The sequence below is a fragment of the Sinocyclocheilus anshuiensis genome, unplaced genomic scaffold (genome assembly GCF_001515605.1).
Source record: "Sinocyclocheilus anshuiensis isolate Anshui unplaced genomic scaffold, SAMN03320099.WGS_v1.1 scaffold1910, whole genome shotgun sequence".
NCBI lineage: Eukaryota > Metazoa > Chordata > Actinopteri > Cypriniformes > Cyprinidae > Sinocyclocheilus > Sinocyclocheilus anshuiensis.
In genome coordinates, this window is record NW_015546013.1 from 387,882 (window position 1) to 412,858 (window position 24,977).

Sequence of the window (24,977 nt, forward strand, 5' to 3'; positions counted from 1 at the left end):
GAATAATAACAATAATAAAAATATGTCCTCTTGTTTTGGATTATCTGTGCTATTTTTTATTTTTTATTTTTTTGTAAACATCCATTTAAAAAAATAATTTAATTATAGGAGTTTATGCCATTAAATGTTGTATAAATTTAATTAGAAATCTAAATTTTAAATAAAATTTTAGCATTTTTCTCTTGGAAGAATCATCAGACCAGTTACTATGTAACTGTACATGAAACTTGTGTTTAATGCTTCTGTTGAGTTAGCTTCCTGTATTTCATACACTTCCCCTTCTGAGTTTGCAGTCTGTTGAAAGAGCATGAAACTGTGTGATGGATTTCTTCAAAATGGCGTTAACTCGTCTACAGCTGACCTTCATTGTGGCGATTATCGGTCCTCTCAGCTCCAGCACAGGTACAAAGTCACTGTAATATAACAACTGAAAGCTACTAAATCTTGTTGTTGATTGATGTGTAATTATATAATTATAGCAGGAATTTTTAATGAAGATATGGCAAGGCAATTTTCAAACATTGCTGTCTTGTACCAATTACCTATTTTTATTTTTGTGAAAATCAATAGAAAATTGAATGTACCTTAATGGTTCATGCTTCTTTGTCTTTTTATTACCACTTTAACAGATTCCTAAATCACTTTTAATGAGTAATAAATCACAGTTTAATGATAATTAGTTTGCAGCTATAATAGTGGGTTAATCAGTAATTGCTAAACAAGCAAAAGCATAAATTAGCTTAAAAAAAATCATATTCACTTATGAGCTTTGTTTGAGAATGGTGCCTCCAAATGGCCAGCTGGATCCTCTTTTTTCAGTTCTTTTATTTTCAGTTTCTTTATTGGGTTTTTATATACAGAACAACAAGCTCACAGATAACAAAGTAAAACAATATATTTATCTTGTTATCAGGATTTTTTTTCATAAATAACATCATAATTTAGAAGTAATGGGCATTATTCGACATTATTGTCGAATCCAATATAATTGGCACATGCGTGAATCAGTGGGCGGGGCTAATCAGACAGTGATGCAGAAGCAGGCAAAGGCGGTTTTTAGCCACACCTTTACATCATAAAATGGCACATTCCACAACCTGTCGTTTTGGCAGATTGAAACTTACAGGATATTTTTATAGTACAATGAACTCATATCTGTCAAAAGATCAAGGGAATTTTGATTTCTCAGTTCATGACCCCTTTAATAAAAAAGGGGTGTTCAAGTGTCAGCCAGTACTTTATCCAAAAAGAGATGCCATTTGAGAACCTATATTTTTCCAGCTTTATACAAGTAAACAACTCTTTAATCCATATATCGATGGTAGGTGTGAAACATGTCTAGCAAATAAAGTTGTAAAGACCAGAGGCTTCTACAGTGGTTTTGGTGGATCTCATTTTTATACACTAATAAAACAAATGTTTTCTGCACTCACAAAATTTAAACTCCATTAATACAAACTACTCTAAACTAAATGTTTTTTTTTTCTCCCTACAGTATCCAGTGACCAACCAATAACAAAAAAAGTAATGAAAGGAAAATCTGTTGAGCTGGAAACACAAAATAACTTGTCATTTGATCATTTTGAATGGATAAAAGATAAATCAGAGATTGTAGTCACATATGATTCTAAAACAGGAAATACGGAATCTTCCCATGAGAGAGTGGATTTTAATAAACAAACACTTTCTCTAACAATAAAGAACACACAGGAGACAGACAGTGGACTCTACACTGCTAGAGCAAGTGGAGAATCAGATACTACCATCAGTCTATACAATGTAATTGTTGGTAAGTTATAACATTTATATATTTATTTCTGCTCTCACAAAATGTAATCTCCATTAATACAAACTACTCTAGACTAAATGTTTTTTTTTTCTCCCTACAGTATCCAGTGACCAACCAATACCAAAAAAAGTCATGAAAGGAAAATCTGTTGAGCTGGAAACACAAAATAACTTGTCATTTGATCATTTTGAATGGATAAAAGATAAATCAGAGATTGTAGTCACATATGATTCTAAAACAGGAAATACGGAATCTTCCCATGAGAGAGTGGATTTTAATAAACAAACACTTTCTCTAACAATAAAGAACACACAGGAGACAGACAGTGGACTCTACACTGCTAGAGCAAGTGGAGAATCAGATACTACCATCAGTCTATACAATGTAATTGTTGGTAAGTTGTTTGGGAGTTTTGTCACACTTAGAATTTAGGAGCCCACATTCTACTCAACAGGTATAAAAATGTAGGTTGTAACTGTATCATCGTCAACTCATATATGGATACAATTTAGTAGCCTTCAGATTAGCACATTTTGAACTGATCATTAAAGGAACAGTTCACCCAAAAATGGAAATATGCTGCTAACGCTTGCTCACCAGTGGATCCTCTGCAGTGAATGGGTGCCGTCAGAATGAGAGCCCAAACAGTTAATAAAAACATCATAACAAGCCACAAGTAATCCACACAACTCCAGTCCATCAGTTGCATGTTTGTAATAAACAAATCCAACATTAAGACGGGAGAAAGCAATATATTGCTTATATTATATTATTGCTTGTATTTTATATAAAATGGATATATTTATTTAGTTAGTTAAAATGCCCTAATGATGGATTTGTTTCTTACAAACAGCTTTTCACTTCACAAGTCATTAATTGATTGACAAGAGTCACGTTTATAACTTGGATTACTGCAGAGGATCCATTGGTGAGCATATGATCTAATGCTAAATTTATCTAAATGTTTTTCGGGTAAAAAATAAAAATAAAAATTACATCTGGCCTGAGGGTGAGTACATTTTCAATTATGGGTTAACTGTTCCTTTAAAGTTGAAGCTATAACTTTAACTTTGTGCATCAGGCATAAGAAATTGTTTTGGTTAAAACACAAATGAATTATCTTCATTATTATGAACTGACACATTCTTTCGTTTCTCAGTAGGTACAAGCAGTCAAGCATCAACTACAGAATCTGTTTCTCTCACTTGGATTATATTCCTTTTCCCCTTTGGTGCAATTATGATTTGAGCCAACTACTGTACTATAGCTACAGATGAACAAAAAAGTAAACGGTATGTATTGTTTGCTTAACAATTATCATTAAGTGCCTTCATGAACAAGCAATTTATATTTTCAAAAACATTTTCACGGCACAGTCAGCGTTGGCTAATCAGTGTGTAAGCCTAACTTGTTCCACATTTGACATGGCAAATATGCCCCATATATTATAAAACAGATGAGGGCCACTTATGGTTTGGATGTAGGACTTGACACTGGCTAATTGAAATGGAAGTTTGAAATTGTAAATACAGCCTAATAGAATATGGCTACTTTTAGTAGGATGCAACAAAGTCAACTGATGCAGGTTTATCTGGATATGAGTCTTAAGAAGGCTACATACCCAGCAATTTATTTTTTGAAACATGCTTTTAACGGCAGTTTTTGATATGTGTACTGTGCAGCATAAAAACAGAAGTGCACTATAATGATAGCTCTTACTGTCAAGGTTTCTGTTAATTTGGACTTTGTTTTTCTTTTGCACAGTTTCCCTTGTTGTGTTGATTGTATTATTCTGTTCAGGGGCCCGTTTCAGAAAGGAGGTTAAGTGAAAACTCGGAGTATGTTAACCCTGAAATGAGGGAAACTCTGGGTTTTCCGTTTCAGAATGGGAGATATGTCAAACCCGAGAAAGCAGGGCAAGTCAAGCCTGTTTCTGAAAAGGAGGTAGCTTATACTCAAAATCAGTTACCATGGTAACTTACTCTGTGAACATACTCGTTACTAATGTAACCTCTGTTCCCTGAGATACGGGAACGAGTACTGCGTCTTGCTAAAAGACGCTATGGGAAAAAGCCTTGCCCTTTTCTCCTGAACTGAAGCCTTTTTTCAACCACGCAGTGAAACTGCACGGCCATTGGTTCGTGCAGTGCCTTAAAAAACAAACCAATGGGTCGGCAGCAGTGCTGCACAAGCCTATGGCGACAAAACCTGCCAGAATGGGCGGAGCCATCTGGCTATATAAGTGGGCATTCGCCACAGGATTCTCAGGTTACTTCGACTGAAGCGACGACTGAGTTGTGCAGGTACATAGCACGGCTAGGAATGCAGTACTCGTTCCCGTATCTTAGGGAACTGAGGTTACATTAGTAACTGAGTACGTTCCCTGTCGATACTTCACTCGTACTGCGTCTTGCTAAAAGACGCTATGGGAACACAGTACAATCACGCCGTGCTATGGTAGAGGAACGACTGCATATTATAACCTCCATAAGCAAGGATGCCCATAGGGAAGTTAACAAATGAATTCCAAGGCTAAAACGGGCTGAACTCACCGAGGTCACGCCCGGCCTGGGTAATCGTTCCAAGGTACTCGTACACTTCGGCACCCCAGGGGCCGAGAACCGACAAGTAACTAACCCAAGAGCTTGAGTGTGTTACGGTCAAGGACTCTCTGTTAGAACTAATTGCATAATGCAGTGAGTGTCTCCTTAAGCAGAAGGGACCCTGGCTTGCAAGGCCAGGACTTCTAGGTTATAAAACCTAGCAAATGTGGACGGCGAGGCCCAGCTAATACTCTATGTTATTATTGCATCATGTTAATGTACAACAATAATGAGGTGCAAATAGTATGTATCTGCCAGTATAAAGTATAAATAGCATCTAATTATTATTTACACTGATTGCAAAGAACTGCACACTACTTTTACATGGTAAATAGAATATATCACTATTTTCACTGTGTAAATAGCATCTAGAGCTATTTGCACTTAGCCTACTGTAAATAGGATCTATCGCTAAGAAAGTATGCAAATTCCACTTAGTGTAAATAGCCGCTGCTGTATTTTTCTTATCCTATTGGCAGATAATTAGCAAAATAAGAAAAATGCACTTAAATTATTATTATTATTAGGCCTATTTTATTTAATTGTTTTTATTTTTTTGCCCGTAGGATACCATGAAAATTAATAGTCTATTAGTTCAATAACCTACCGTTCTGCCAGTTTTCACTTGTGATATTATAACAGCGATAAGAATAAAACTTTTATTGACTCCGAAGAATGCAGATGTCTTTTTGTCAGGTGCTGTTGCCATGGTGAATTATAATATCAGAGCTCCATTGATCATGGCTTTTCATAGTCATGGTGCACGCACTAAACTCAGAGTCAACCTACTCAGAGTTGATTGAACCAACTCAATTCAGCTGTTCTGAAACCTAAAACTCAGAGTTTCCCATCTCAGAGTAAGGCCCTGACCACACGAACACGGTTATTTTTTAAAACCGCAGCTTTTTCTACGCGGTTTGGCCATTCGTCCACACGCAAATGCAGCACCAGGTCACTGAAACTGAAAATTTTTGAAAACGCCTGCCAGAGTGAAGATTTTCAAAAACTCCAGTTGCAGCGTTTTTTGCTTGTGACATCGGAGCCTGCGTTGTTATATCCACCTATTGGAAACTTTTTCAGGCTTCTGATTGGCCAACATGGCTTTACGGTTGAGATTATATCGCCACCTGTTGGTTTGGCATGCTCTTGACAGTGCTTCATAGCATGTGTTTGCGTTTTCATGTGGACGGAGATTTTTTTAAAAACGGAAGAAGGAAAAACTCTGTTTATAAAAACACCCGTTTACGTGTGGACATGGCCTAAGTCAACTCAGAGTTCAAGTTTGAACTCAGAGTTGGTTGAACCTCCTTATTGAAACGGGCCCCAGGTGTGCCTAGTTAATTATCCTTGTTTGGTCTGAGTACTTAAATTCCTGTATGTATATTATAACCTCCATAAGCAAGGATGCCCATAGGGAAGTTAACAAATGAATTCCAAGGCTAAAACGGGCTGAACTCACCGAGGTCACGCCCGGCCTGGGTAATCGTTCCAAGGTACTCGTACACTTCGGCACCCCAGGGGCCGAGAACCGACAAGTAACTAACCCAAGAGCTTGAGTGTGTTACGGTCAAGGACTCTCTGTTAGAACTAATTGCATAATGCAGTGAGTGTCTCCTTAAGCAGAAGGGACCCTGGCTTGCAAGGCCAGGACTTCTAGGTTATAAAACCTAGCAAATGTGGACGGCGAGGCCCAGCTAATACTCTATGTTATTATTGCATCATGTTAATGTACAACAATAATGAGGTGCAAATAGTATGTATCTGCCAGTATAAAGTATAAATAGCATCTAATTATTATTTACACTGATTGCAAAGAACTGCACACTACTTTTACATGGTAAATAGAATATATCACTATTTTCACTGTGTAAATAGCATCTAGAGCTATTTGCACTTAGCCTACTGTAAATAGGATCTATCGCTAAGAAAGTATGCAAATTCCACTTAGTGTAAATAGCCGCTGCTGTATTTTTCTTATCCTATTGGCAGATAATTAGCAAAATAAGAAAAATGCACTTAAATTATTATTATTATTAGGCCTATTTTATTTAATTGTTTTTATTTTTTTGCCCGTAGGATACCATGAAAATTAATAGTCTATTAGTTCAATAACCTACCGTTCTGCCAGTTTTCACTTGTGATATTATAACAGCGATAAGAATAAAACTTTTATTGACTCCGAAGAATGCAGATGTCTTTTTGTCAGGTGCTGTTGCCATGGTGAATTATAATATCAGAGCTCCATTGATCATGGCTTTTCATAGTCATGGTGCACGCACTAAACTCAGAGTCAACCTACTCAGAGTTGATTGAACCAACTCAATTCAGCTGTTCTGAAACCTAAAACTCAGAGTTTCCCATCTCAGAGTAAGGCCCTGACCACACGAACACGGTTATTTTTTAAAACCGCAGCTTTTTCTACGCGGTTTGGCCATTCGTCCACACGCAAACGCAGCACCAGGTCACTGAAACTGAAAATTTTTGAAAACGCCTGCCAGAGTGAAGATTTTCAAAAACTCCAGTTGCAGCGTTTTTTGCTTGTGACATCGGAGCCTGCGTTGTTATATCCACCTATTGGAAACTTTTTCAGGCTTCTGATTGGCCAACATGGCTTTACGGTTGAGATTATATCGCCACCTGTTGGTTTGGCATGCTCTTGACAGTGCTTCATAGCATGTGTTTGCGTTTTCATGTGGACGGAGATTTTTTTAAAAACGGAAGAAGGAAAAACTCTGTTTATAAAAACACCCGTTTACGTGTGGACATGGCCTAAGTCAACTCAGAGTTCAAGTTTGAACTCAGAGTTGGTTGAACCTCCTTATTGAAACGGGCCCCAGGTGTGCCTAGTTAATTATCCTTGTTTGGTCTGAGTACTTAAATTCCTGTATGTTCACTGAGTTTGTCTGGTTTTACGTCTACATGTCTTAAATGTTGCTGTGTTACATTGTGTTTGGATTTACCCGTGTTGGATTAAAGACTTATATGTAACCTTTCATCTCCGTTGTACGCTCTTTAACACAGTGTAGTCTTGACACTTACAGACTTACTGTGTGGGTAGAGTCTGAGTGAGAAGCATTTAGGTTCAAACTTGTGAATTACTTTTTTTAAATTATTGAAATGTGTCTTTGAATATTTATTTGTGATATTTGAATTGCTGCTTTGTCATGTGTAGCTATGGAGAGCACACAACACAGGAATAGAAGTAAACAAGATAGTCCTTTAATAAATCCACAGGCAGTAGAAACACAGGAGATTAACACAAATCAATAGCAATACCGGAACTAAGGAGCTAGGGCAAAACACAGGGCTTAAATAGTAGAAAAGGTAATTAGGGAGAACTGAAACAGGTGTGGAGCTAATTAATCAAAAACCATGGAAACTAATAGACAAGGGAACTCAGGGAAATGTGGAGACAGAAACACAACCAAAACAGAACATAACTGTGACAGTTCGCCCCCCTACCGGAAGGCGCCTATAAACAGTCCAACAGAGGAGGGACGGTGGGCAGGCAATGGGAAAGGGGCGGAAACAAAAAAGAGTGCAAAAAAGTCCATGGGGGAGTGGAGGGTGGGAGGAGTGAACTACGTGAACTCTCAGGGAACTACGGCTCTGTGTAGTAAATGCTGCTCCATCTGAAAGCACGTGAAAATACCACATTTAATAACATGTTTCTACTCCAAACTCACTTCGTAACGTCAGCCGAGTGTTTGAAATAAATCCTTTAGTGAGATGATGTGGCTTCTTACACAGAATAAGGCATGCAACATCTTCTAAGCAGTGATAAAGGCTATGTCGATTATCATTTGCATTATAGATATACTTAATTATAATGAAAATTATAATAATAATAAGAAAATAGAGATTTCCTCGGTTTCTTCTGCTGGGCGTATTTGGAGTTTCTGCGCGAGAGCGCCCTCTGGCCTTCAGATGGAGATTTACTGCTGATCACAGAACCGTGCTTCACTGAAAGATACGCATGACAATGGCAGCTTCTGTCTAATCGCGATTTCTATTTCATTTCGATTTATCGTGCAGCCCTACTTTAAAATATGTTGAGTATTGTTGATGCATAACTCACTCAACCGCCTGGGGTCGGCAAAGGCGCCGGTGGGAGCAATTGCAAATTTTCCAGATGACAGAGAAAAGAACTTAAAAATGCTCTGTCACATTTGATTGGACTCATAAAAGTAATACATAACTTGAATCTGTAAAGGGTCTACTTTTATTCGTGTATGCTCACCATATCAACAAAACGTTGTGCTTTTGTAAAATAAAGAAAACTAACAGGGTGCGCTCTCAGTCTTCACTGTCTCTGCGAACTGCTTTTAGAAATGCGTCACTAAAATGAACTGAAACTCAGCGAATACTTTAAACATAGACTTGAGAAATATATCTATAGAAAGCTTGACATATCTACTCTTAAATTAAGTAACTCTTACCGAAAACAAATATTATGTGATAAAGTAATCCGTATGAAACCAACGACAGGTCCTGTTTTTCCATCTAAACTCATTATCTCTAATTAGATCACGCCCACGTGATCTAATTCTATTGATATTACAAATCTCCACGTGAGACGTGCGACATGTAAATGCCGTTAAATCACCATAAACAAAGCAGCAACATGTTCATCTCAGATACTTTTCGTTTTTGGAAGAAGACGCTGAGTGGAATAAGCCTTGTATTTACCTCAGAATACATGCTGAGAGGAAAAAGCCTAATGATGCTAAAAATTCAGCTTTGAAATCACAGGAATAATTTATATTTTATAATATATTTAAATAGGAAACTGTTATTTTGAATAGTAAAAATATTTCAAAATGTTGCTGTTTTGCTGTATTTTGGAACAAATAAATGCAGGCTTGGTGAGCAGACGAGACTTCTTTAAAAATTACAAATCTTACTGTTTAAAAACTTTTGACTGGTAATGTAGCCTATATACTGTCACCATGTTTGTTTGCTCTGTCTTTGTCCGATCATTGTGTTACTCACTTCCATTTGTTTTCTCGTGCAGTTTCTGCTGTCTCCCATTTTCCTGCGTTCCAGTTTCCTGCCACTGTTTTGGATATTTTGGAAATTACACCCACGATGTCTTGACTCTTGTGTTGTTTATTTGTTTGTTTGTTCCTAATAAACGGTTTAACTGCATTTACAAGTGAATCTCAAGTTATTTTGTGAGAGTTGAATATATTCTAAATAAACTACAAACAAAAAATATATAAATTTCTTTTGTCCTCACATTCTTTCTTGTAACTATTCCCTCTCAGTTACACACCTGACTGAAAGGCTATTATGCAGCTCATTATGTGGGCCTTTGTCTTCTCTGGTGTGAATCACACTATTATTCATGATCATTCACACCTCCTTGCATACAGGCTTTCTAGACAAAAAGTGACTTAGAAAATTAAATGAATATATTGTTTTCTGTGAATGAGTGAACAACATCATTTTGAAGCAAAAACTCTAGGCTACAAGATCCAGTTCTCAAAAGTCTTGTGAACAAATGTTCTGTATGTGTTTTATGGCCTTATTCAAGTGATTTAAAAATTGTAGTTTTTCACTGACCACGCATAAACGTTGCTTTCTCAAAAACACAATCATGTACATACATGCTGCTCACACATTATTGTAGCCCAGTATGTGCTGATTACGGTGTTATTAGACTTTAGCCATTTATATGTTTATAAGCAAATGAAAAAAAGTACAAATGTCAGGGCATGTCAAAACAAGTCTTAGTGTGGCCCAAATAATGTATATTTATTGTTTATTTGGTTCAATATTGGCTAAAATGTGGCTGTGCAGTGACCTGCTTGTGGACCACTGCCAAAATGCCACCATTCCATGCAGCATGTGGGCTACATGAGGAATGTGGGGAAGACCAGGGTTAGAATAAAAATCAACTGTGGCCCACATTAGGGCCAGTTTTGGTTTATTTGGTTGGCTTACATGCGGCAATGCTAAGGTTTACTTGAGGCCCAAATCTGGCTAGGGCCGGATTGCCCAAATGCCATTATTCCACATGGTATGTGGGCCGGAGCAAGGTGTTGGATCTGGGCCAGAATTAAAATAAATGTGGCCCAGATTTGGCCCAGTTCTGCTTTATTTTATTTATTTATTTATTGTCATGGCTGCCATGCGGCTTTCCTATGGCTTGCTTGTGGCCCAAATTTGTCAAACAGGTGTGGACCACCCAAATGCCATCATTCTACATAGTATCTGGGCCAGAGCAAGGTGTTAGATCTGGGCCAGAATTAAAATAAATGTGGCCCAGATTTGGGCCAGTTCTGCTTTATTTGGTTTATTCATGGCTGACATTGGGCCTTCCTTTGGCTTACTCGTGGCCCAAATTTGGCAAACAGGAGCAGACCGCCCAAGTGCCATCATTCTTCACAGTATGTAGGCCGGAGCAAGGTGTTGGATCTGGGCCGGATCTGGGCCAGAATTAAAATCAGTGTGGCCCAGATTTGGGCCTTCCTTTGGCTTACTTGTGGCCCAAATAAGGAATTTTGCTATCTGGGCAATCAATTTAAGGGCAAACAGAATAGTCCCAAGAGACATTTGAATTGCATCATGAATGCATAAGTGCAACGCACTACAATATTCATGTATACTGCCATATTGAATAAACTTTTAAAATTGTTTGAGCAATTCTGGCATCAGGGCTGTTTCACAAAATGTATTTACAGTACTTGTGTGTACAAACTTTGAAAAATATTCTACACTGCTTTGAATTCACAATTCCAGATTAACAATTAGTATTTATAATTAATATCTGAGAGATTTTACTCTGTATTGTACTCTGATGTGTGCATCTGAATTATGGAAACAATTTGTATTATTGTGCTGCACAGTGAAAGCTACTTAAAATAAACTAATACAAATTATATTGGTTTAACTTTAGTCAAATATTCAGAATTCAGAAGAGTGCTTTGCCTTTTTGTTTATGGCCATGATACATATTACAAGATTAACTCAAATGATTGATATCATGACACGAAATAAGAGTGCAAGACTTATTTTCCAGAGCTGAAAAATGCCAAAAGTTTGTCGTCAAGAAGAAAGACCTCAAGTTTTGGTATGGGACAGGCCAGTCAAATCTTCGAAGACAGGAAAACAGTCACATGGTTCACAAGACTGGAATGTCAATAAACAACAAAAAACAAGTGTGTGAAAGTGAATGAGAATGAACTTTTAGCACCATTCAAAAATAACACTTCTACTAATCACAACCATAATGTTCAGTGCTAGTCATTTGATACACTAGGTGAAATTTCTTCAATAGTCTATGTGTAACGTTCATCTAAAGTTACATCAATATTCACATGACACAGCATCACTAATTTCTCTCAGTTAAACATTGACCTGCTGTGGGGATACCATAGAAACTGTTTGTACCTTAATTAAGTCCTTCACAAGGTGCACGTGCAGGTGTTAGTCTTAATAAAGTGCTTTTTCATCACTGAGAAATTATATTAGCAGGTTTGTTTGAACTGATTTTAATTATATTGGTTGTAACGGAAACAGGTCAATTTTGTCAGGGTTCTGTCACTTCGGTCTAGTGTAATTCATGGTTTTGAGACAGAGCCCTGACACTTCCGTCGCGTCGTTGTTTTCATGTGAGCGCGCGGCTTCGAGAGTGTGTTTTGTGTAGCACGTGGTTTGTGTTGGGCCGTGTGCTTTTCTTGTTGTCTTGTGGTGTTGTTGCATGCAGCTCGTTTTATCGACTGCGTGCTTTCATGTCCTGTTTTGTCTTGTGCTGTGTAGCACGCAGCTTGGGTTTTGCTGGCTGCGTGCTGTCTTGTCTTTTGTGAACACGCGGCTTATGAGTTTTCTCATTAGCTGCATGTTCGTGTCTTGTTTTGTTCAAGCACATGGCTTGTGTTTTTGTTTTGCTGGCCATGTGCTTGTGCTTGTGTTTGTTTTGTGTCAGCACATGGCTTTTGTTGTGGTTTCCTGTGTGCCATGTGCTCTCATGTCAATTGTCTTGACCCCACCCATCTTGTTACCTGATTATTGGTTAATTTGCCCCACATGTGTTCCCTCGTTACCCTCCTAATTTGCTTCCTATTTATTCTCCTTGTGTTTGCAGTCCCATGTGAGTTCTTCATTGTCTTTCCCTGGATGTGTTCTGTTTTATTGTGTCCAGCTCTTGCTGTGCCAGCCTGTTTTTCCCCCACGGGGGTAGTTTTTGTTGTTTATTTTGTTTTATTTTGATAAAAAGCCCTTATTGCCTGCACTAGTGATGGGAAAATGAAGCTTTGCGAAGCACTGAGGCTATCCCCTCAACTGTATGGTAAAAAGGTTCGTTACTCAAAGCTTTTCAAGACGGTGCACACTAACGACATCTTGTGGTCAAAAGGTGGAAAAAGCTGCCCAGCCATTTTTGGACCGTTTCAGATAATTAGTTTGTGCTATGAAAACCTGTATAAAGCAAAGAAAATATGAAGTCTATATAAATAAGTCTTCATGTCAGTCATTGTATTACACAATATGAATAAATGAGTCTGTGAATAAATTTGTGGAAAAAACAGGCAAGGCTCTATGATCAAAATAACGGAAGATTATCATAGAAGATTGGTTAGTTAAGTGGTCTGTGAACCAAGAATTAATACAAAATGATCATGCAGAAAACTACACATGCAAATATTTATTCGTATTATGATTTATTATTTTCAAAGAAGTGAGTGCCACCTGAAACTGCGCAAGTGGTTCGCGTTATTTGAATCAGAATAGAAGCAGTCACGTCAACCACGTTGTGCAAAAACGAAGCTTCGGATGTCACAGATCACGTGGTTTTGGCAAAACGAATCAAGCTCCGGTACAGTGCTTCACTGTGAGATGTTTCGTTTTTTTGATGTTTACGTCTTTGTTGCTGTTAAAGCACATTTATTTGTCTTTCTTAAATTTCTTTATTACCTTTAAGTTCCAAGTAGGAGGGGCTTTGCCTTTTTAAGATGGTCTCTCAGTGTTGTTAGGGAATGGGAGCTGGCCGAGCAGGAGAAGTAAAGTAACGTCGGGGTGCTGGGTCTGTCCTCGAATCGAGCGTGCCGCGAAGAGTTTGTGGAAAAGATCATTGGGGGGATCGGTGTTAAATTTGGAAAACAGATTATTATATTTATCGGGAGCTTACGGCGGTTGGGCACGACTGTTCCGTGAATGGATCAGAGGTAGGTAGGTGGGGGGAAATGGATAATAATGAAGGGAGAGGTGAAGAAAGGGGAGGGTTGGGGATGGGACAGGGGAGTGATAAATAGTGATGGAAAAATGAAGCTTTGCGAAGCACCGAGGCTTTCCCCTCAACTGTATCGTAAAAAGGTTCATTACTCGAAGCTTTTCAAGACGGTGCACACTAACGACATCTTGTGGTCAAAAGGTGGAAAAAGCTGCCCAGCCATTTTTGGACCGTTTCAGATAATTAGTTTGTGCTATGAAAACCTGTATAAAGCAAAGAAAATATGAAGTCTATATAAATAAGTCTTCATGTCAGTCATTGTATTACACAATATGAATAAATGAGTCTGTGAATAAATTTGTGGAAAAAACAGGCAAGGCTCTATGATCAAAATAACGGAAGATTATCATAGAAGATTGGTTAGTTAAGTGGTCTGTGAACCAAGAATTAATACAAAATGATCATGCAGAAAACTACACATGCAAATATTTATTCGTATTATGATTTATTATTTTCAAAGAAGTGAGTGCCACCTGAAACTGCGCAAGTGGTTCGCGTTATTTGAATCAGAATAGAAGCAGTCACGTCAACCACGTTGTGCAAAAACGAAGCTTCGGATGTCACAGATCACGTGGTTTTGGCAAAACGAATCACAGTACAGTGTACAGTGCTTCACTGTGAGATGTTTCGTTTTTTTGATTCAAGCTTCGAAGCCTCGGTGTCGAACGTCACATCACTATCCTGCACCATTGAGTCCTCGCCTCATCCCTTCATCCCCAACCCTGACAAATTTAGCTCAAAGCGAATCATTTATGATTTTATAGAGAATTTGGACAGAATCACTGTTTTACGGCTGATCACTGAGTCAGCCAGCGATTCATTGAACGAGCCATTTAACATCAATTCTGCAATGGATATTAATATCCAAAGTATAGTGAAAACACTATTTATTAGCACAGTAACAAGATCGGCAGTTTAAGACATTTACTTATAAGCACAAAACACAAGATACTTCTCTTTTCAATATAAATAAGGCTTTATTGGATAAATCTAAGACATATAAACTAATCTAACACATGAACACCCGCACTCACACATTCACACAAGTTGCAGAAAGAGAGAAATTGAGGAAAGAATGAGTGTGAGAGAGTGAAAATGTGAAATCCCAAGTTTATAGCAATATGTGCAATTGCTTAGACCTGAACAACCATCAATCATTTAATTAACCCTCGCATTGAGTTTCTCAATGAGGCTATTAAGCTTTATATTAAATGCACCAGTTCAGCTAGAATCTGGAGGTACTTGCCTTACTTGTTTAGGGGGTTCCCTTGTTGTCTTTGTTGCAGAAAGGGGTTTTGCAAGGTTGTTGTTTGACTGGAAGTCCAGTTGAATTTTCCGAATTTTCCCGCTCTTGCAGATTATAATTTGAACATGATTTCTATAACAAGAATATAATACATTTTACAAAGAATTGCTCGATAGAAACGTTTAAAGCATGAATTTTCAAATTCATACATACCCAACATGAATATAAACTTATAAACTATTCAGTAGTTATTCAAAAGACATACACAATGAGTGCAGGCGTGGCCTAATGGATAGAGAGTCTGACTTGTAACCAGAAGGTCCAGCGCTCTCTCCACCCTCAATACCACGAATGAGGTGAGACCCTTGAGCAAGGCACCGAACCCCCAACTGCTCCCCGGGTGCTGACCACTGTTCCGGGTGTGTGTGCCTGTTTATTCTTAACTCACCTCTGTGTGTGTGCACTTGGATGGGTTAAAGGGTTAGTTCACCCAAAAATGAAATTTAGCCCATAAATTACTCACCCTCAAGGCATCCTAGGTGTATATGACTTTCTTCTTTCAGACGAATCCAGTCATAGTTATATAAAAAATGGTCTTTGATCTTTCAAGCTGTTTAATGGCAGTCAGCGGGTGTTGCAGTGCATCAGTCCAAAAGAAGTGAAATAAAAAGCACCCATCCATAATAAAAAGTGTCTCACTTGGCTCCGGGGGGTGAACAAAGGCCTCCTGTAGCGAATCGATGTGTTAGGATGGCTTGAGGGTGAGTAATTTATGGGCTAATTTTCATTTTTGGGTGAACTAACCAATTACTTGGCCACACGTCACGTCTTTCCTTTCCTTTGATTAGGAGATGATAGTGAAATGTGTGGGTTACAAACATAATATGGAGTTAGGCATAGAAATTAATAGTTGCTCACAAGTCCTTTTTAGCATCATGTAGGTGCATATATACATGTAAATGCAGTTGCTGTGCCATTCTGTGAATGTGATGACATGTTCTGTGAAGACCAAAGGTCAAAAGGGTTTAGAAGGAATCTCAGTCTGGTCTTTGTCTTCTAGGTGGGGGGAAACCACCCAACGCAATCTCTATTAATGATTTTCCTCATGTGATGGTCATGATATGCTATGTCTTTGACCATTAATCTTGGTTACTTGCCCCAAATTTGACAAACTCCTTTGAATTGCCAATAAGTGTTCTTTTGTTTTAATGCTGTGAGCTGCTCAAAGCTGCTAGTTCGTTAGGCTCACTTCAGACTTGTGGCGCCAGGGTATCGTGGACAGATTTATGTCGTTGTCTTGTTATCCTGGGCCTCTTTGTGGAATTTGGCTCTTTGGGTTGTTGTAACACCAATCTGATCAAATCTTAAATTGTCTGATTCGCTCTGATACCCTACATGGTAATACAGTAATTTAGTAATATCAACTTCTTCCAGTGTTATTTTTATGCACATAAATGGTACGCAGGTGCGCATGTGCGACCAAAATAAAAATAAGTTCAGATTTGCGTACCGACATGGTTGACAGCTGTTAAAGCAGAATTACCATTTTAGATTGACACATTTTAATACTGTATAAGATTTCTATTCGAACTGAAAGCATACAGTAAATCTAGGCTATCCTCGCCGTTTTAAAAGCACAATGCAAAACATTTTGTGACATTTCATTCACTGACGCTCTTCAATCGGAAGCGCTAAACCCAGCAGCGCATACTCAATTGCCGGCCTCAAACCGCCAAAATAAAAGCTTGCTGGTTTCAAGTTTGAAAATGATGAAATTTTTGAAATTTTATTTAATAGGCCTACTCCCTTTTTATTTTAAAATATAATAGTATTATCATACTTTATTATTTTGTTTATCATTTTATTTAAAAAAAAAAAATAAATAAAGTGCAATAATACTATTATGCCTATTATTAATTGATTTTTTATTTTTATATTTAATGAGCCACACTATGTGCAGTGTGAGGACTAAACCAAATCTCCAGGAGCTCTTATGAGAACCAGGCTGAAAAACGTATGTGCACCCCTGTCTATAGGAAAAGTGTGTACTTTCTCTAAACTCCGAAAGATTGAATCCCATAAGAGTTTTTCATGGAAAAGAATCGACTCAAAAGCTTGATTCAATCACGTCATCGGGCATAGCTGATTCTAAATAGACGACAGAAAAATGTACAGTACTTGTTTTAATTTTTAAATGCAATTTTAATAACTCTATTATGTTTTATATATGTCTATATAGTTTTTATTAAAATTTTCAGTTTTAGCTTTAGTAATTTTAGCTTAATAATGAGAAATGTTGCCATGGTGATTAGCTGAAGTAAAAAAAAGTTTAATGTCGTTATATTTTATTTCAAATAAAGTTTCAAATAAAGTAAAAGTGCTCCATAGGTGCAGTAGAAAATAGTGTTGACAGGCCCTGGCTAGCATATCTGTTAACATAGGCTACTAATTTTAATGGCACAAAGCAAGAGATTTAATTCCACATTATTCCTAAGGGAACAGAGCAAAGGTAAAATGAACATTTTTGCCATACAAAATTACCTTTTCACATATTATGCCTTAGTACAGGTAATCTGGGCATATTTCATTATGTTACTTAAGTGGACACTTAAACTCAGTGATATTTGATAATATCATTGATTTAATTTTCAATTATATTTGTTTTTTCTTCTTCTGTAGAGTGGTGAGAGCCTTAACTTCAGTCAGTCAGGCAGATCATAGGGAGGAAGTAAGATGGAGAATGTCCAAATAATGGGAGGCTAACAAAAGATCACATCTCTAGTTTCTCGAAAGATGACGTGTGGGAGCACAACACCCAGAGAGTCTTAAAAAAAATAACTCAAACTATTAATGTAGCCAAATAAAAATACAGAATGTGCTGTGCATTGACCATTTCTGAGAATAACCTTACATGACAGTAAGTGCTTAGATGTCCTCACTGATGTAGGAAGTCAGGCCTCTGTGGGCTCCAGGCAATCAGTTATCTGATCTCTCACCCACATCTTTCTGTCTATAAGCAAAACAGGACAATATGTGAGGTAAAGATGAAGACACAAAAACTAGCGGAAAAAAACCAACTCAGACTCTTCTCAGTCTGCTTTATGAGACAATTTTTGCATGTGTAACAACTTCCTTTTACCAAGTTAAATTTTTTTAAATGGTAAATCAAACTTTTTGATGCATGTGAAACATAAGGGTGAATTAGCTGAACGAATGTACTAAAACATGATGTATACATGACATGGCACCCTATGCGTATCCTTAAGTTTTTTTCCCTCCATACTGTTGTATGGAGAATAACTGTATTTATCTGTTGACTTGAAATGTAAATCAAACAAATATGATTTTGAGGTGAGTTTTTACAGTGGTCTGAAGACAAGCTGATAGGCACACAAAACCTTTTTGGGTCTGTACACACTGACTGCAGGGGCTAGTGGTTAGTAAAAAAAAAGTGTTTAACCATTTCGCATCTAGATCACTTTTCTCAGAGGGGGTTGTGTTGTGCTAGCATCACTTCGGACAGTTTTGGGTTCAGGTTTTCAGATGACTCAAGGACAGACTATAGAAACAAAACAGACAGATTATATATCTACAGTTAGTTTTAGTATGTTTTATTATGCAATACAATTTGAGATTTCCTGCCTAGACATCTGAAAGAAGGTTCACCGAGTGTTTCAAACAAAACGATCAACTTCCTCTTCTTAACAGATCACCAGGGCAGGTTAGACTCCATCCGTCTGCTGCGATGGAATTTGGTCACATTCTTATGTTCTTCATGACAGTTTGGATCTCCAGCACAGGTACCAAAACCCGTTCATTTTATCTCTGTCTTTTGACTAATAGTTAATTATTATTTATGTGCAACACATGACTGTAGACTATTCAAGTGATGTTTCATTTCCATAACTGCACTCTTAAAAATAAAGGTGCTTCACGATGCCATAGAAGAACCTTTTTGTCTAAATGGTTCCATAAAGAACCTTTAACATCTGAAGAACCTTTCTGTTTCACAAAAGGTTCTTTGTAACGAAAGAAGGTTCTTCAGATTATAAAAAGGTGCAGTGGGCATGATCGTACAATCAGAGAAATCCACCACAGCAACAACTGCACTCAGGAGAACGTGAAATCATTTGGAATCCAGACTCTAGCCCTGTATTGTATAGAGAACGTAGTTGTTTGTAACTACAGCAACCCAGTCAGCTGGAAGAATGACACAATAAAGATTAACCAACTTTGCACACCTCATGAACGTAAATAACTACTCTTACATCATCCATATTTGAATTCCTAGCAGTTTATTCTCAAACAAAATACCACAAAGTATCTTTAACTCAGGATATGACTGTTCTGATGACTGTTAATGTGACAGCTTTTCATTACAGAAGAAAATCCAGAAGAAAACATTTCCTTTCCTCTCCATTGGCTATTGGTCATCGCTGGTGTATCAGTATTGGTTTTCACAGCAGTTTCTGTAATATGCTGCTCTTACAAGAAGCGTAAAAAAAGTATGTCTGCCTTAATGAAATAGAAATGACTGTAGCCTCAGTATGATTTTTGGTATGCAAGTCACTTTCTAAATCTATTCTATTCTAAATCTCTTAGGTGCCCAACAGAATGATCCGACAGTCTATGCACAAGTTCAGGTAAGCTTCAGATATTTTTTTGTATAGCCATCATATAACATTTATACTCTTATTTCAAGAATGAATTAATGAATCCTAACACATAATTCTCTAGAATGTAGAATTATGTAGCCTACTTCAACTTGTTCAGTGGGAAGGTGGTGTCCACATAATATTAGCCATAAAGTCTGAATGAAAATGTGCATGTACAGAAGGATTTATATGACTGTTTGACTGGATTGTTCGGCAGCCGAGGAATGAAGTGCAAAGACCCCTGGAGATGTTGGAGAAATCAGCAAATCCTCAAACTGTGTATGGATTTACAGGGGAACACAAACAAACTCACAATACCAGTCAGACAATGCCTAGTCTTCAGGTAAGAAAGAGAGGGACACATTTACTTCTTCACACAGATGTTTTTTTATGCAAACCCTTACAAATATAGATAGATAGATGTCAAAAGGCCAATTAAATATGTTTGTTACTATTTTATATATTTACTATAAATACATATATTCACAGATACAGGAAGCGCAAACAGAAAATCGCCCCAGCACCGCCTACAGTACAATAGGACAACACCAAAAGCCATCATCTGCCTCTGAAACAGATCATACAATCTATTCAACAGTGTGTAAATCCACGCAGGGCAGACAACCTGTGCATAAATAGCAGAGGTTAAATATATGTTAAACTGTGTTTGTCGATAGATATCTTACAATAATTTTAAAGATATTTTTAACATATCATGGCAAGTATCATTAGTAATGAGTGATAATATTGGTGATAATTGTTTTGTTGAAGTTGTCTTATTGCCATTAAACTGTTTGTTTAATTAACAGTGTTCTGACTTCTTTGTACATTTTTGCTCTGAAACTGTGTATAATATTAATTGGATTTATATAATCATTGCAGTATGAGTAAATAAAGGTGAGGTGTCATGCTTCTTTCTCTTATAGCCATGAGAAACATTTATTTCTAAAATTAAGCAAGATAGAGATATTACAGATCTTTAAATATATGTAAGAATAAATGGCCGTTTTCACCTGCATTTAACATAAGATTTTGAGATGTATGTTGCTTGCATATAGTATTCAAAACCTTTACTTCTGTTAATCTGATTTAGAGATGACATGATGTCCATTGCAAAAGGAGCAGACTATGTGCACATATTTGCTTTATAAATATTATCAGTTATCACCAAAACATGAAAGATCTAGCAGTAAATGAATGTAAAAATATAATAATAATAATAATAATAATTATTATTATTATAATAACAACACTATTTTGGCTGGCTATCACTGTTTTGTTATAAAAACAGTCATGGACTGTTTTGATATTTGTTAAAATGGCATATTTACAACTCTGAAGTTGTTTTATGGTCTTTTTATGATTAGTGCCATTTCGCAGGCCAAAAACGTCTTCCAAAAAAATAATAAAATAAATCAATAGAAATAAATAGAAAAGGAATGCGCCAAATTCAGAATAAAAACATGGCATTTGTTGAACTAAGATAACAGTTCCAACTAGTGGAAACATTATGCACAATATATACAAAATATAAATAAATAAATGTAAAGGACAAAGGTAGCTGTGTGGTTAAAAGGTTCTAGGTAGCAGATACATTAATCTGATAAACAAAGGCATGATACATTCTTTAAAAACACAATTTCTTCATGTTTCTCTCCTCAGTATCCAGATCTAAAGATGTGTTCGTACAGACGGGGGGCTCTGTTAAACTAGACATAAAAAATGAAACACCACCACACTTTAGTAGATTAGTCTGGATGTATGATAAATCAGAAAATGTAGTCAGATTTCTAAATAATTCTGGAGAAATCAAACCTCACAGTTCATATAAGGACAGAGTGGATTTCAATGCTAAAACCTTCGCTCTAACACTGAGGAACATGCAGAAGACAGACAGTGGACTCTACAGAGCAATGACTATTGGAAAACAAGAAATGTGTGTTGCTAAATACAACATATCAGTTATAGGTGAGTATAATTTAGTGAAATAAAGTTTACTGTTGCATTTTTTCATAAATTTTTTTGGTTATGACCTTTACAGATTAGAATATCAAAAGAATATGCACTATGATGCATCAAACAGCATAAAGAGGATAAATATAATTTTAGTTGTAGCATACTTACAAAGTTTACAATGGATTTTTTTTTAACAATCTCAAGTATATTTGAAACTGTAAATGTTATCATTGTTACTCGTAAAAATGTATTTGCTTTCATTTCCACTGACTAAAATGTGAGGCTAACTTGTCACAAACTGTCGTGTGATGCTGTGGTTGGTGAATTCAGCTCCTTTGATCTAAAAAGAGCATCTAAAAAGGTGTCATAGAACATCTACTCACTCATCAAGGGAACTGAAATTCACTAGAATAATTTACTGAAAGGACAGGAAAAAATAAATAAATAAAATGTAATGAAATGAAATGGATATAGAAATGAAAGTTTCATTTTAAGGCATTAACTGACCAGGGCAGGCTTCACCTTAGCTACAACATGCTCTTTGAAAAGTCAATTAACCAGTAACAAACCGTGACTTTTAAACCATGGCCCTCTCAAATTAAGCTCAGGTCTTATTTCTTAAGGTCTTCTTTTGAAGATCAACTCAAATATTTCATTAAAAGTTCATCTTGGCGTGGATAATAAATGAGCAACAATGTCCACCTAATAATGTTGCTTGCGTTTTCCATAGTGAACAGCGTTAGGTATTTTATTGCCATTGTTTTCCGATTGAGTTCTTCACAGCCGTGAACCCATTTAGAGGGTCATTACTATTGCTTGGCCCTCTTTAATTTCATAGCTGGACCACCAATCACAGTGTTGAAATTAGGTGGAAAAACTCTAATGCCTGTTTCACACATACTCGATTTGCGCATATGTGCAAATACGGTGCATGTTTTTTTCCGCACCCATATTAATGGATCAGAGCATTCACACTGCATGCGGTTTCAGTCCGGCAGTGCCACATGCCTTGCTTGAGCAACTTAATATACAAATCCAGAAGTCAAATGCATTGAATAAAACGTTGTTCATATTTATTGAGTTTAACGTGAATATCTATGAAAGATTGTATTACTGTACTGTGATAAAAGATGACCTCAATGCTAAAAAAGCATTTTCAGTAACAACGTTTTGATTTGAAATCAAAATAATGGTTGTGTATGTGGTAAACAGCTGCGGATCAGGAGCGGACTACAAACGCATCCTGTATGAAAGCAAAATGAGTCTATGCTGCTTCTGCACCGCATACGTAACGCATATGGACTGCATACGCACTGCAAAGTTTTGGTGGTGGTTGTGTCTGAGTGAGAAAGGAATAAGCAATTTGAGAGATGTAGTGACTGAATGTATTTTGTGGCAAAGCAATAGAAAATTATCCACAGTTTATCCCACATAGAGTGCTGTTGAACTCACTGTGTGAAGAGTTTTGAAAAAGTGATCTATAGTGTTTAGAAATGGGTCCTAGCGAATCTAAAAAACTGTAACCTATAGCTTCATGCAAAGTTTTCTGTATGTTTCAGATCCAGTGGATTCTCCTATTCTGAACTGGAATGCCAACATAAGTGTTAACGCCTGTATTGTGGATGTCTCATGCAGTGGGCATGATCGTACAATCAGAGAAATCCACCACAACAACAACGTTTTCACCTGCATTTAACATAAGATTTTGGGTAACACTTTACAATATGATTGCATTTATTATAATTAGTTAACTACATTATTTAACTAATATTGTTGAATGCTTCTAAATAATAATCAAACAGTTGCTGGTCACCACTGACTTCCATAGTATTTTTATTTTCTATACCATGGAAGTTAGTGGGGACCAGCAGTTGTTTGATTACCCACATTCTTGAAAATATCTTCTTTTGTGTTCAGCAGAAGAAAAAACTCATACAGGTTTGGAACAACTTGAGGTGAGTAAATGATGACAGTTTTCATTTTTCAGTGAACTATCCCTTTAAGTGTTCAGAAACTTACATACAGTATATTGCCATAATATCATGTGTGTACTTTCCAGAATAGTTTTTGTTTTCACCTAAATCAAATGTAATGAGGATATTCCCATTTCTCATCCTTCATTCTGATCAGCCTTTGCTTCATTAATGAAGTAGTAAACTCACATACTGCTGAGTAGGATGTACAGTCTCAACTGAGTGAGCACCGGAAAGTTTGGTTCTTTTTTTAGTGTTCATGCTTCCGCCACAGAGCTAAGCTGAAACATTAATCTCACCATTTGTTCTCATTCAGCAAACATCTCTACATCTCACTGTTATATGCTGAAAGTTTGTGTTTGCGTGTAGTCTATCCATTACTAAAAAGGGTTTTAATAGTTTTTAGCTTTGCACAGCTATAGCACAGGAATAAACCACTTATGAATTAACTTTTTGACACTTTTTACACTCAGCAGCAAATTCTGATACTGACATAAAAATGCATAAAAGACAAAAGAGGAAATGCTTGAAAATGGTGAGATGTAAGTTTTAGCAGTTTTAGCTCAGCTCTGTCTGTGGAAGAAACCCCACGAGTATTAAAAAAAAAACTGTCCAGGGCTCAGTCAGTTGAGACTCTTGTAAAAACATCTCATACTTCTATTCAGCAGTATGTGTGAATATACTACTTCACCTTTGAGGTTCAGAAGGAACTTGGTTTCTTTTTGTCAGTGTGGCACTAAACTTCTATGTCTACTAGGAAGTCAATGCAACAGCAGCAATTTAGAGTCGTTTCATTTTAAAGGGGTCATATGATGTTGCTAAAAAGAACATTATTCATGTGAAAAGAAATGTCATGTGTAGCCTTTGCTACACTTGTAGGCTAACTGATAAAATAGTCAGGGCAGTGCTGACAACACCTTTTTGTGCAAACTGCGTGACCGTAGTGTATGTGTGCGAGCACGTGTGATTGCAGTAATTCCTGTGTGCTGTATAGGTACAGTACTGTATGCTAATTTCAGTCTATAGTGTTTAGAAATGGGTCCTAGCGAATCTAAAAAACTGTAACCTATAGCTTCATGCAAAGTTTTCTGTATGTTTCAGATCCAGTGGATTCTCCTATTCTGAACTGGAATGCCAACATAAGTGTTCACGCCTGTATTGTGGACGTCTCATGCAGTGGGCATGATCGTACAATCAGAGAAATCCACCACAACAACAACTGCACTCAGGAGAACGTGAAATCATTTGGAATCCAGACTCTAGCCCTGTATTGTATAGAGAACGTAGTTGTTTGTAACTACAGCGGGCCCCGTAGTATAAAGCTGTATTAAATTATTCTCTACTTAAGAAACGTTTTTATGAAGTATTTTTACTGTTAAAACCAAACTGATTGCCTTAAAAAGACCAAGTAAGTGTTACTTCAGTGAATTAAGTGCTTCAACTGTCCAGTGAGCAATAACACACATGCACGTGCTAACATAACCAAACACACACACACACACACACACACACACACTTACTGC

General features: G+C 37.0%; 1 protein-coding gene across 1 annotated transcript; it reads left to right on the forward strand.

Moving 5' to 3' along the window:
- The first annotated feature begins 326 nt into the window (after positions 1 to 326).
- LOC107698464 (natural killer cell receptor 2B4) lies at positions 327 to 20,164 on the forward strand. Its single transcript, XM_016499476.1, has 9 exons — positions 327 to 402; positions 1,496 to 1,789; positions 1,890 to 2,183; positions 2,949 to 3,031; positions 18,907 to 19,120; positions 19,253 to 19,375; positions 19,473 to 19,513; positions 19,743 to 19,868; positions 20,015 to 20,164. The coding sequence occupies exons 1-9, from the start codon at positions 336 to 338 to the stop codon at positions 20,162 to 20,164; spliced, it is 1,392 nt and encodes a 463-aa protein (XP_016354962.1). The 5' UTR covers positions 327 to 335.
- The last annotated feature ends 4,813 nt before the right edge of the window (positions 20,165 to 24,977 follow it).

Bases quoted from the DNA above. Each gene is read 5' to 3' on its own strand.
- LOC107698464 (XM_016499476.1), top strand. From the start codon at position 336: ATGGCGTTAACTCGTCTACAGCTGACCTTCATTGTGGCGATTATCGGT. The intron at 3,032-18,906 runs ATTTGAGCCAAC...TAACGAAAGAAG, and splicing joins TCCCCTTTGGTGCAATTATG to GTTCTTCAGATTATAAAAAG. The intron at 19,121-19,252 runs GTAAATAACTAC...TTTTCATTACAG, and splicing joins ACTTTGCACACCTCATGAAC to AAGAAAATCCAGAAGAAAAC.